This window comes from Charadrius vociferus, unplaced genomic scaffold (genome assembly GCF_000708025.1).
Source record: "Charadrius vociferus isolate BGI_N301 unplaced genomic scaffold, ASM70802v2 scaffold385, whole genome shotgun sequence".
Taxonomy (NCBI): Eukaryota; Metazoa; Chordata; class Aves; order Charadriiformes; family Charadriidae; genus Charadrius; species Charadrius vociferus.
In genome coordinates, this window is record NW_009648925.1 from 2,196,833 (window position 1) to 2,209,617 (window position 12,785).

General features: G+C 51.2%; 1 protein-coding gene across 1 annotated transcript in view; it reads left to right on the forward strand.

Annotated features, from left to right (window-relative positions):
* HEG1 (heart development protein with EGF-like domains 1) overlaps positions 1-12,785 on the forward strand; it is a 40,614-nt gene that overhangs the window by 5,248 nt on the left and 22,581 nt on the right. The window contains exons 2-8 of the mRNA XM_009887311.1: positions 4,160-4,312; positions 5,451-5,681; positions 6,039-6,332; positions 6,999-7,142; positions 7,655-7,963; positions 8,375-8,689; positions 9,787-10,119. Coding sequence (XP_009885613.1) covers positions 4,160-4,312; positions 5,451-5,681; positions 6,039-6,332; positions 6,999-7,142; positions 7,655-7,963; positions 8,375-8,689; positions 9,787-10,119 — 1,779 coding nt within the window. The remainder of the gene's footprint in view (positions 1-4,159; positions 4,313-5,450; positions 5,682-6,038; positions 6,333-6,998; positions 7,143-7,654; positions 7,964-8,374; positions 8,690-9,786; positions 10,120-12,785) is intronic.

Consider the following 12,785-nt stretch of genomic DNA (forward strand, 5'->3'; position numbering starts at 1 on the left):
CAGATGAAATTTGCGTTCCCTGGGCAAGGGAGTATTTTTCTGCCCTTTGAGGAGAAAAATCCCTACTGCAGAAAAGCAGCGGGGCCGGGATAGCTCGTGGTACGCCTCAGCTGGCTGTGATGCTCCTGCCAAATGCTGTCTGTGGGGGTCCTGCTCCCCTGACGTTAGCAGCATATATCCCTCCTCACTACCTGCCCTAAAATGTCTGTGAAAGATCGCAACCACTGCTGAAAATTTATAGTATCGTGCTTTTCAGTGTTGTGCGGTCCCATGGTTCAGCCTTGAGCATCACCATGATGTTGCTTCAGCAGCAGCCACCTCTTGGCCAGGGCGATGCCAGTGCTGTACCCAAAAACGGAGACAGAAGATCGCTGGTCCAAAAGGGCTTTTTCAGGAGTCTTACAAGGTAGACATCCAGCCAGGCGGCCAGGGGCAAACCCAAAGCCTCGAGAAATCAGCTGGAACTTGATCTGTTTGTCCTGGCCGCGTTATAATTCAGCTCCCAGCAAGCCACGGACTTGTTATGCTTGTGAAGAAAAAGTAACTCTGAGCCTCGACCTGTCTGGTGAGCATCACTGCTAGTTTTAACTGGGAAGGAAAACACCGGTGCGGTGGGTGGCAGGAGGGTTTTGCGCTGGAAGTCAAATATTTCTCTTGACAGCTATGGTCATGTGGAGTTAAACCGTGGAAAGCAGTTGGCAGCTTAGGATGTGACGAAATTGTTAGTGACAAATCGGTACCTGAGCTAAAGGGCAGCTCTGCTTTAAGCCTTTAGTGCATCAGGGGAGGCCAGATGGTCCCACATGTATTTTTTTTGGAAAAAGTTTGCATCTGGTCCATCCGCTTCAGTGGAGGGTCATTTTTGAAGGCTAATTTCTGCAGGCAAGTCAAAGAGGAGATTGTGGTTGTCTTCCTCTTCTGGCAGGCTTGATGGCTCAGTGATGAGCTGAGATTTCATGTCTATTTTGTTGAACAGCCTGATTTTTTGGGGTTTCCTTACTACATGCCGGCGGGTCAGATTTTCCAGCACGGCTCATGCTCTGCGCCCACCGAACCGGGGACCTGAGCCTGTGCTCGCAGGAGGTTTTCCTCCCTGCACCAGGACCTGGCGTACCTTGCGGGCCAGAGTTAAAAATGCCAGAGGAGTCTAAAAAGCCTGTGTAAATAATACCTGTGTAAATAGTACCCATCAACTCCCTGGCTGCACTCAAAGCCAGGTTTGCTGGCGCCCATGATAAGGTGAAGGGTTTTGCTTCGGTTTATTCCCAGCAGCTCTGCAGAGCCAAAAGAGGACAGAGAAAACTCCGGGGTGGATTTGCAGGGCAAACAATCACCAGACACGCAACCAGCAGCATTTTACTTTCGAACCGGTTGCATTCAATCAAGGGCTGTAGCTGAAGGTACTGCTTGCTGGCTTTTCCAGGGATATTTTTAAGAAGTGGCAATTAAAAGCCTGCTGCAGTGCCCCACTATATATTTTAGTGTGCCTGGCAGGAGTCTGTGTTGACAAATGACTTGGCAACCTGAGAAAGCAAATTTCCCTCCGTCTGTACTCATCCCCCAAGGGTTTCTTTAAGCATCTGCTGCTTTGCCTTTCTTCCGTGCGGCACAGCCGGCTGCTGGGGCACAGTAAGCATGGCTTGCACAGCTGAAAGCTTTTAGCGAGAGGGAAACGTAGCGACATTCAGTGCGCCGCCCTCCAGCACACCCAAATTTTTCAGCATGGAGGCTGCTATAAATGGACTTGTGGGATACAATTACAGGTTGGGTATTGGCTTGCAAATGAGCGTAGCAAACATCCCCTGCGACTTCGCATCCCCTCGTCCAAACGGCGACAAGCAGCAGCTTGTTTCGTGGGACAGGAGGTGGCTCGCAGCGGGCTCCAGACGGCCGCAGCTGCGTGGTGTGCTCGGCGAGGTGGGCATCGTAGCCATGGCTCGGGCTGTCAGCAAAGGCACTCGAGGGGATCTGCTCCACTGCAGCTCTTGTCTCCTTGCGCCTCGTGATGCTCAGACTCCCAGGCTGAAATGCAGAGTGTCCTACCTACGTATCTCTTTTTTCTTGGTGAGTTCCCACTGAAGCTATTGCAGATGGATAGAGGACACCACTCCTGAAATTGCCATCTCTGGTGTGGCAGGTACAGCAACCCCAAAGGAGACACGCAAGGCAAGGAGGACTGGGTGTCCCGTGTCCCATGGGAGTTTCTCTGGGGCACAGCTTTATTACGGACAGTGCTGGGAAGCCAAGGACAGATGCAAAAGGCTTAACCTTCAACATCAGAGCCTTGGGGCAGAGGCTGAGCCGTGCCTTTAGCTTGCTGCCTTTGTGTCATCCACAGCCCTAATTTGAGATGCCATGTGCATGACAGGCAGGACATATCCCACAGCCTGGTGGATCTCCGAGCGGCAAAGTGGGAAAAGTTCCCATCCCAAAATATACGGCTTTTCTCAGTTTCTTGAGAGGCTTCAGACTCCGTCACCCTACATCATGGTTTCCCTAGCCAGGCTCTCATTCTGCCCAATCAGCAGGTGCAGCGTGCATTGGGCTATTCCAGCCCAGAGGTTGCGTTTTGGTTATAAAGAAGATGGACAAAACTGGAATCTTACCGTTTCAGGTGACACAGCTGTGATTTGGACTCACTTTGACTTGTTGGGGGCTTTGAAGAGCATCTGAGGCTGCAGCGCCAGCCAAGCCTCGGGGTGTAACGTAGGGCAGGGATGGTTGCTGCTGGTTTTCATGTGATCAATGTGCATGGGGAATCCTCACACAGCCCTGGCTGGTACCACAGGCTGGAAATACCAATTTCCCCAGCAAATCTCACTGGAACGGCTCATGGCAGCTGCCAGTAGATGCGCTGCTCCAGGTAGTGTCAGGCTGGATGGCAGACCCAAGGCTGAAGCTACAGCTACTGCACCGAGTCCTGCTGCTGCTGCTGCTGGCAGTCAGGGTTAGTGATTGAGATGAGAAGTTGGCTACTGAGTAACATCTCAAATCCTTGCTTATGGTCCAGATTGGGAGCCTGTTTGTATTCTGGAGATGCACAGAGCCATCTGTGGGCTTTTGGAGATCGTGTAAAGCATGTAATGCCTGCTGATGTCCCCGGGAGAAGTCATGTTTGGGTCTGTGAGATACAGCAGATGGTAGAAATGCAGAAGAAACTTGTGCAAAGAGGGGATGAGATTGCTGCTGTTACACATCAGCACGGTAGGAAGCAAGTGGAGGGAGGGGAAGACCTAGCTAAGCTAGTGCTGGCTTGGGAACCAACATGTATTCCATAAATGTGTTTACTCATTTTCTAATGAAATGAGAAAACTATTCTGGATGATGAGAGGGGTGGGAGTTTGGAGCAGCCTTCCAGTGGGAGCAAGAAAGCAGATCCAAACACTTTTAGGATGGAGGAGGGGCTCCAGCCACATTTGCTCACAGAAAATGGTCCTACAGATGCACAAGCTTCTTCTCCATCTTGTTTCTCATGTTCTGGTAGACATTAACATCAGATACACCAAAATATCCATCACCTTGGGGTGGTTCAGCTCCTGGATGGTCAGTGTAATCCACACCGTATGTCAATGTCTTCTGTCCCAGTGCCTCATGGTGGCTGGATGGGTTACACCAACCCTCTTCGTTGCCCTGCAGTTCTCAGCCAGCTTCATGCCAGCTCTCTGGAGGTGGTGGGATTCGAGGTCAGGCATCCAGCAAGTACAGACTGGGTGGAGAGAGGGGAAGAGGTGCGAGGCCCTTCTTGCTCCCATCACGCCCTCGGGATGGGGCACATGGACTGTGCTGGCCATCAGCTCTGGAGACCTACGCACTCCTCCCATGGACTCCACACTGCGCCTATCTCCATCGGTTATTTGTTTAAGGCTTTCTTTTTGCTCCTTTAATGATTTATTTCTCCTAACACACACACAAAAAGCATGAGGGTGGTGAATTGCGTGAAACTTGTGCACAAAGGTGGGTTTCGGCATCTGGCCCCACAGACCAATCTAATTTCCACTGGTGTGAATCCAAAAATAAATTTCATGTCTGTGTTTTGATTATACAAAATTTTCTCTAGTGTAAATGAGATCAGAGCTTGGCCTCGGTGTTACTGCAATGAGCCGAACCTGCACGTCCAGCGCTGATGGAATTTTGATTTTTTTCTTGTTTTTCCTTTCAGTCATTGAAAGCAGCCATCAGACGAGAAGAAGTTTAGACACGGACATAAGGACTTCCAGTGCTCTCGTGGATGGTGTGGAGCTGGTGACGGTGTTGGTCAGGAGCGGGGAGTGGGCATCGCTGCCTGCCAGGCACAGTGCAGTGCAGGCGGCAAGTGGGATCACAGGGCACGTTGGTCCCCCCACTGGCGGTGGGGATGTCACCTCGCCGGGAGCAGGACCCCCAGACACCCTATCTGCAGGGACAGCGACCCACCTGCCCACCCACAGCCATCCTTCTGGTGAGTTTCATCGATGCGAGACTCCCCATTTGCCTTACCCAGCCCATGGACCAAGCATAGCCGGTGGGTTAGGAAGTACTCCCACCGTGCTGCTAGAAATTCAGATTTTTGGAAGAAATGCAATGCCAAGAAAGCAGATTTTTTTTTTTTTTAACGTTACAATGAAGGTGATTCTCAGGAGCTTCTGCTGTCATTATTCACCACCCAGCAGCATCCCAGAGAGTCCTGCCAAGCCACGGAGCTCTCAGACTGCGCGCGGAGCGGCACCCCTACTCCTCCTCCCAGGAGGAGCTGAACCCCATCGTGAACCCAACCTAGATTTTAAGTGCCCACGTGAAAAATATTTGGCCAGTTGCATCATGATTTGTAGCTGAGGTCCTCACGTGGAGATGAACCCTTCATAATCTTCGCTGCATTTGGTGGCACTATGGTCATGAGTGAACCAATATACTTTTTTAAACATGCACTAAATCAAAGCCTGTTTCCCACGCCAGCAGGACAAGGCTGTGCTGATTGCCCTGTCCCCACTTCGTTTTTTTTCTTAATATCTCCAGATGAAATAAGTGTCTTGCTGAGATATGAGCGTAGAGATTTTCTTTAATTTTTTAATTCCTCAATTTTTTTCCTGCTTAGGGTCTAAAGTATGGAGCTGGCATGCCCAGGCTGCCAGCTGCTCGCTGTCCTGGCATAAACTATTTATGGCCTTGTGCATTTTTAATGTTTTAAAAAAAACAACTGTGTTTTTCTTGCCGCGCACAAATGAAGACAAATTTTGAAATGCCATTATATTTTGGTGACAGAAACCCTCTGTTCCCATCAGTCCTTCTGTTTCCAGCATTCCTTCTTGCAGCGTGCTCTGCGATAAACAGAGGAAACCCAGGGGATGCAGCTGTGACCCTGTCTATTGAGTGTGGTAGGGCTGGGTACCACTGCGGGGGATGCTGCTGCCACCCCAGCCAAGTCATGGTAACTTGTCCAGGGAGAACATGACCCTCTCCGTGTTGCTTTCCAGCCGCTGGAAGCCATCACCATGCTGCAGGCAGCCAGGAGAGAGGCAAGAGGGCTCTGGCTTCTCCCAGCACCTCTGCAGCTGCCGAGAGGACACCACCGGTTTTGGCAGCTGTCAGCACCGATTCGGCTGAGAGGACTCTGGGTGGGCACCGCGGGGCTTGGGACATGGCGGGGTTTGACAACACAACGGAGATGGTGCTGCTGCCTTCATCTGCGGAGCCTCGTCGCCCGGGTGAGACATCCCAGATCAGCCTGGGAGCAAGGAGGATGCTGTTGCCTGGAGAAACTGGGCATCGGTGGCATTGCTAGAGCTTTGTGCGCTGGATCCCGCCCTCCATCCCCACCATGTGCTCAGGGCAGTTTTCTGGCTTGCTTCATGCACGAGGGTGGAGAGAAGGATCCATGTGGCTTCTCCTGGCCTTGAAAATTATGAATTACTTGGTGCAGCTCCCAAACTCTTGCTGTAGGCAGAGTACAGGCAAGGAGACCGCAGGCAGCGGGGGGAGGCGGAAGGTGACAGTGGAGGATGCTGGGTGGGCAGCTCAGCCCGTCTCTGTCCTCTCATTTGCTTTCCTCCATTGCCTTGCAGGCACCGGTGGCCGCTCTCAACCGGCAAGCGGCTGGGTGGGCACAGAGCCACCTGGCAGCCCTCCCACGGGCACCGCCGCCACTTCACTCAGCTCCTCACGGACCAGCGGGGCGACGCTGCAGCCCCTCCCCAGCGCCACCTTCCCCGGCTCTTCGGGACAGCCCCAGTCCTCCCCCCGAGCTTCCAGTACTCAGACTGGTACAAACCACATCATGCTACGTCCCAGGGATGTCATGGGGGACTCCATAAGCCCTTCACTCACAGCATCGCCTGCTATGGACAGCACTTTTGGAGGTGAGCTTTACTGGATCTCGGATTTGTTTTATAGCTTTAAAAAGCCTTTATACAGCTTTTGCTTACTTGAAACAGAGAAGATGCTGTGTTTTGCATGTGCTGTGTTTGCTGTTATTTGGGTGGTTGGCTGAAATTCCCTGCTGAAAGCGGGAAAAAGCAATGGAAAAAATCACTTGGTCCAAAACCCCCCAACATTTTCCACTTAAAAAAAAAAAAAAAGAAAGGTCTTTGGACCTTATCGCTGTGTTTTCTTCAGGATGGGCACCATATCTCAGCTGGTTCAGTGCCAGCTGCAGAGCAGAGGTGAGGTCCCAGCCCCACCTGAGCTGTGGGTGTCACCCGAGTGGTGCTGTAGGGGGGCGTGAGGTTGGTAGCCCACAATCACGGCCACACCGGGTGGGTTTGCTCTCGGCTAGACAGAGTGCGATGCCTGTGCTCCAACAACCTGTACAGCGCAACAAACCCGAAATCCCGGGGCTCTGTGGCTTCCCCTCGCTTGCTTTGCAAGCAGCTGATTTCTGGAGCTGTCAAACACGGAGACTTTGCCCTACTCCACGTGAACTTACTGAAAACCTCAAGTGTTGCTGAACCCTGTGCCCAGGGCTTGCCAGGAGCAAAAACATCTCCAGGGTTCTCACATTGACACTTCCCTTTCCTCTGTCACAGCTGCTGGGAGCGGCATCAGAGCTGCAGAAAACCCGAGGTCCCAGTTATCTTCATCGGTGGCCCTGGGGCTGGGAGGTTTCCCTGGGCCCTCCGTGGAGCGTCGGCTCACCCCTTCTCACCCAGCTTCAGAAAGCACTGCCATGGGTGAGCTCAGTTAGTCTACAATTTGTTGGTTTACCCTATTTTGTACTTCCTTAAGCATTTTTTCCCTGTGTTCCGTTAAGCCCTGGGATGCGTAGTGAGGTGCAGGTTCATACGGGAACGCGGGTGTGCTCACGTTTCCCCCCTTTGCTGTTTGATGCTGTGTTCCAGATGCAAAAAAAATACTAAGAAATCCTGGGCCGATTTCCACTGGTCTTAGAGCAAAGGTGGGATTTAAAAGGCAAATCTCCGCAGTCCTTCTCCCGGGGGGGTTCCTGCTGGCCGAGCCACCCCGGCTCTTGTGAAGCCATGCTGTCCTCGCAGTGATCCCCAGTTTTCGTGCAAGGTCTTCCTGCAGCGAGGGGATTCATGCCTTTCCAAAAGAGCACTTTATCCAGATTGAAAACTTCCTATGCTTAATATCCGTATGTGCGCTGTAAGCATCTGGGAAGAAAATGGATCCATCTGTTTATAATTTCGTACGTATAAACCCATTTTTTTTTATTGTGCCGTAGCCATTGGAAGGAGCTTCCAGCCATCCAACATCTCGACCACAGAGAGGAGAGTTTCCGATTTCCCCACCACCAGCACCTCCGTTTCCACAACAGCCACCAAGGGCGGAGGGAGGACGTTAAGGTCTCTGCCAGCCGGCACCAGGCTGGCTGGTACAGCAGAGATTTCCACCACTGGTACCAAAATTGCCAGCTCCTCAGACCGGACCCGGTTACCTGGGATGTCTTTGGGAGCCCAGGGTGGTGGTGGCAGAGGTGCCACAGACTCGTTGCTCACAGGCTCGCCGTCTGCTTCAGAAAGCACTTCCATGAGTGAGTTTTGATAGCTAGCTGTGTAACCCAGAACATTATTTAAAGACTCTTTATAAACCAAATACATCCTTTTTTATTTTAAAGAAAGGAGGAATAATATTGTATTTGGCACATTCTGTACGTTTAAAAACATTTCACAGAAATGAAAGTATGGATAAATATTATTCTTGTTGGAAGAGGAGGATAGATTTTCCTTGAAAACTTTCAGTTGAATTTTGCAAGCAATAACTTCAGGAGTTCCTATATAGAGACCATTTTTTTTCCCTGTCTTAACGATTTCCCAATATTGAATATTTCCGTATTGAATATTCACACATACGTTGTCTACATCTACTGATAGTGGGATGAAACCTACCCAGCTGTTTTCACTTACGCGTATGCCGTTTTATATTTCCTTTCTCCTTTTTTTAGCCTTTAGCAGCAGTTACGAACCCAAGAGCATCCCAGCTGCAGAAGAGGCCACGCTGCACTCGGACGCCCATGGTGCTGACATGCCCAGCGTGGCAGCGGGGGCACCAGGGTCCCCCGCAAACGGCCGCACAGCTGGGGTGACAAGGGGCTCTGCCACCAGGACCGACCCCACCAGCTCTTTGGGAGGCACCTTCTCCTCCTCAGGGGTCGGGACGCACCATCCTAACGGCTCACGGGAAGCCACAGATCTCCCAGCGCCTCCGGGGGAGCCTTTGCTCACAAGCTCCCTCTCTGCCTCCGAAAGTACTTTCCGAGGTAAATCTGTTAGACTGAATATTGGCTGCTTTGGGGCTGGGTGAGATTTTGCATCCCCACGAAATGCATTTAGATACGGCCATCAGTCGCTATTGGATACATGGATATTTTTATTCCTGGCTGCATCGGGCTGAAAGCAGGGATGGTGGGGAAGGTGGGAGTGGATCTTGGCTTTTGGGTGAAGAAGCGAAAAACATCAGTGTCCTCACTGCTAATGAAACTCCTGTGCTGGGGAAAGCAGCTATCGGTTAGAAACCTGTGCATGCACTTTTTCCCTGCTGGAGATGCTTTTAGTGGGGATTTGCAGCCATCACCTGGCACTGTGTCTGCCATGCGGGCTGGTCTGTAAGAGAGGCAGTGTTTTGGGAGTCCCGACAGCCGTGACAGTGCTGGCTCACCCCATGCCCTTGGAGTGGTCCCAAGTGAGCTCTGCCCCACCATTCACCACAAATTCGCAATGAAGCCCATTGCCATGGGAGTTGTAGTGCAGCTCCTGCTCCTGGTGAGCTGGTGAGGTATCGGTATCCCCAGCGCTGCGGTTTGGGAGAGCCCCGGGGCAGCACAGCTGCTAAACGTGGGGTGAATCAGGCTGGGTCAAACGCCAGGCTGGGGTGCTGGGGTGTTTCTGAGCATCTTCTGCGTGAGGCTGTATCCGGCCCTGCGTGGCCCTGGGTAGCCGGTGCTCGGCCCCGTGGCTGTGCCGTCACCCCGGCACTGAGATGGCAGCTTGGCTCTCTGCGCTGTTACAAGAAAACCTAAACCAGGCTTTTTTTAGCTCATCCTCTAGATTTGCTTTGAAGTTAAAGGTGTACGCTCCTGATTTAAACAGGCTCAAAGGCAGCTTAAATGCATAAATTGGGCATTGTGCACAGCCTGCAGTTAAAAAACATGGTTTTAAGTTGAGATTTTCATGGCTTTTTGTAAGCCACGTGTGCTTGAATGTAAGGGATTCACCTCTTCCCAGAGCAGCGCCTTTTCCAGGGTGACAACTTGGTCTATTCAATATCTCAGCAGTGTACAAACATAGACTGTACAAACAATCCCTCAAATGTATAGCTGTATATGCATAAATCAAACTTGGTTTTATTGTATCTTAGGTGTCAGAAGCAGCCACCGACCAGTTAACAGCTCAACGACAGAGAAAAAAAACGTTGCTTCCTCTCCCACCGGCGCTTTCATTTCAGCCATGGCCACCGGCAGCAGTGGGAGGCCCCCGAGGTCTGCCACGAGCAGCAGCCGATGGGCAGCAGAAGTCTCCACATCCAGTGGTGGCATGTACAGGACTTTGGGCACGATCCGATTCTCGTCCGTGTCTTCTGTGAGAGAGACCTATGGAGTTCGTGGGTCCACAGAAATCACGGATTTCACTGAGTGGGTGGCAGACCCTTCGCTAACAGGCTCTCGGTCTGCTGCGGAAGGTCCTTCCCCAGGTGAGCTCAAGTTGGAAATGAAATACCATTTTTCTTGCAAATAAAAGTTACTGTAGCTTACACTTGCCTGACTCTTTTCTGCTATGTAGAATATATTGTTTGGAAGGATGTAGTGTGATTTTTGTGTCTGAAATATTTCAGCTCTTGCTTGACCAAAAAATGTGGTTTGGGTTTTTGACAGAAAGGGCACATGTATGGAAAGTTTCATTACGCCAAGAAAAATAATTAACTTTCAAATCCTGATTCTTTTTTTACTATCTCCAGTTGCTATCTCCATTTTATACGCAAGAAAACTAAGCAAGTGAGGATTAGATCGTGTCCCTGCAGTCCCAGGGACTGGACTTCAGTTCCTGCCCTCTGTCCTACCCTTTGGACCATGCTGCTTCCCAGGAATTGAACCAGTTCAACAAATTTAAGGCAACTTTGAATGTGGTTTCTGAGGTCCTTCCTGCCACTGTTTGGTCCTAGACCCCGCTGCGGTGCTGAAGGGGTCTGATACCCCTTGTCCCATTTCTTCAGACTTCTCTAAGACCTTCACACTGCTCAGTGTTGTGCCTTGTCTGAACTGATTTCCAGGCTTTTCTGGGTTCTTACGGTATTTGTTTGTTCAAGCAGCATGGAGTGCACTCAGGCACATAATGGTGAAATCAAGTGCACGGCATAGCAGTTCAACAGTTTTTATATAATAGCACTTTCCTCAGCATCAAACCACATTTTTTAGAAGAAAAATCTCTGTAAGGAGGTTTCAGGTCTTTGGAAATTTCCTATTTTTTCTGGATTGACATCTGCTCATATTTTCTACTTGTGCATGTACTTGCTGCTGTTGGATGTTACTCGAAGCAAGCTCACCTGTTTGTTTGTAGTTTCATGTGTGTAAAAATGTAAATTGTTTCTTTCTCACATCTTAGCTACTGGAAGCAGCCATGCGTCATTCAGCCTCCTGTCAACAGAGAGAAGAACAAATTTCCCTACCACCAGTACCTCCGTTTCCACAACAGCCACCAAGGGTGGAGGGAGGACGTTAAGGTCTCTGCCAGCCAGCACCAGACTGCCCCAAACAACAGAGATGTCCACCGCTGGTACTGAAACCATCAGGTCTCCAGACCATACCTGGTCCTCCTTGGGAGCCCCAGGTGTTGGTGGCAGAGGTGCCACTGTGTCATCCACAGGCCCGTTGCTCACAGGCTCACCATCTGCTTTGGAAAGCGCTTCCCCAGGTGAGCACTGACCGTCCCCGTGGGGCTTCTTCCCAAAGACCTCAAACTTCTGCTCTGTATGGAGGAGTGAGGGCGTGCTAGAGACTGCTGGACAATGGCACTGGGCATTACAGAAGAAAATTTCAACTTCAGCTTGTTTTTTGCATTTAATCACCAGAAAAAAAAACAACAGCCTTACTGCAAGAGCAGTCTGGCCCCGAGATTTGGTGTGTTTTCTGAAACAGCACAATTTCAAGACCTCCTCGTTGGCCGTGTTTATACAAGCAGGAGGCAACACCACTCATTACTGACTCCCACCCTGGGATGCAAATGTGGTATTTACTGATCCCGTACAAGCCTGCCGTGCCTTGTTTGGAGTATCGGGGAGTTAGGTGCTGCTGTAACCCCACCTTGCTCACCACGGGCGCTGTGGTGGGGGCATGAGGGCACAGTGCCTATGGCTGGACTGCTGCACCAGGAGCAGTGCTGAAGGGAAGCAAACCCACCAGTGCTCCCATGGCTTGTTCCTAGTGCCCTCTTCAGGGTGTCCTCCTGCGAGCAGCACTTCCTTGCACAGGAAAGGGTTGTGCCTTCACAGTTTTCTCCAGATTTAGATCTTCTGCCATGTTATATCTGTGCCGTCAGCCTAAGGGTGGTGATGGAAGAGAGCATGCCCACCTGCTTATAGCTGATATTACTTTGCTCTTTCTCAGCAGAAGGGACCTCAGCTACAGGAGGACACCTGCCCAATGCTTCTGTCACCAGTACACCCAGCTCAGTGACAGACACCAGTGGTGGGGAAAGGAGGACAGAGCCCATGTCAGACACCCACACATCCAGTGTGGCAGGGAGCTCGGCTCCTGCTCCACCCCGCACTAGCTCCTTGGACGAGGTCCTCCTGCCATCCTCATTGGCAACACAGCCTGGGAGGCAGAGCGATGTTTCGCAGAGCGGTGCTGGACTCAGTGAGCTTCCAACGAAGTCACTGCCTGCATTTCTTCCCAGCATTTCAGTGCCTTCACCTTCACCAAGTGCTTCAGGTGGGTCTTGTGGTTTCCTGGTTTGCCTTGGAGGGCATCCCTTCTCCTCGTCTCCTCCTGAGCTCCCACCCTCCCTTTTCTAGCTTTAAATCAGATTTGCCTTTTTAGCACTCCAGGTTTATAGCGAAGGGTGTCTGAGCATGGCTGGTGAGTTATCTGCCTCACGGCACCCTCTTGCCTTGGGGCAGTGCTTCTTGTGTCAGGAACCAGATGGCCAGGCAGCTCTTCTGGGCCACATCTGAAGGCTGCCATGGAGTCTTGACCTCAGCTCTCAAACCGAGGGAGTCTGGCATAGGATGTGGTGGGGAACTGGTAGACCTTTCAGCCTTCTTTATATCCCAGTTATCATGTGTTTCAGCCTCAGCTCTACTGCTAGGGTCCCACCAGAACTGTTTTGAAACCCACTTGTCCTCTTAGGGGAACTTTCAGC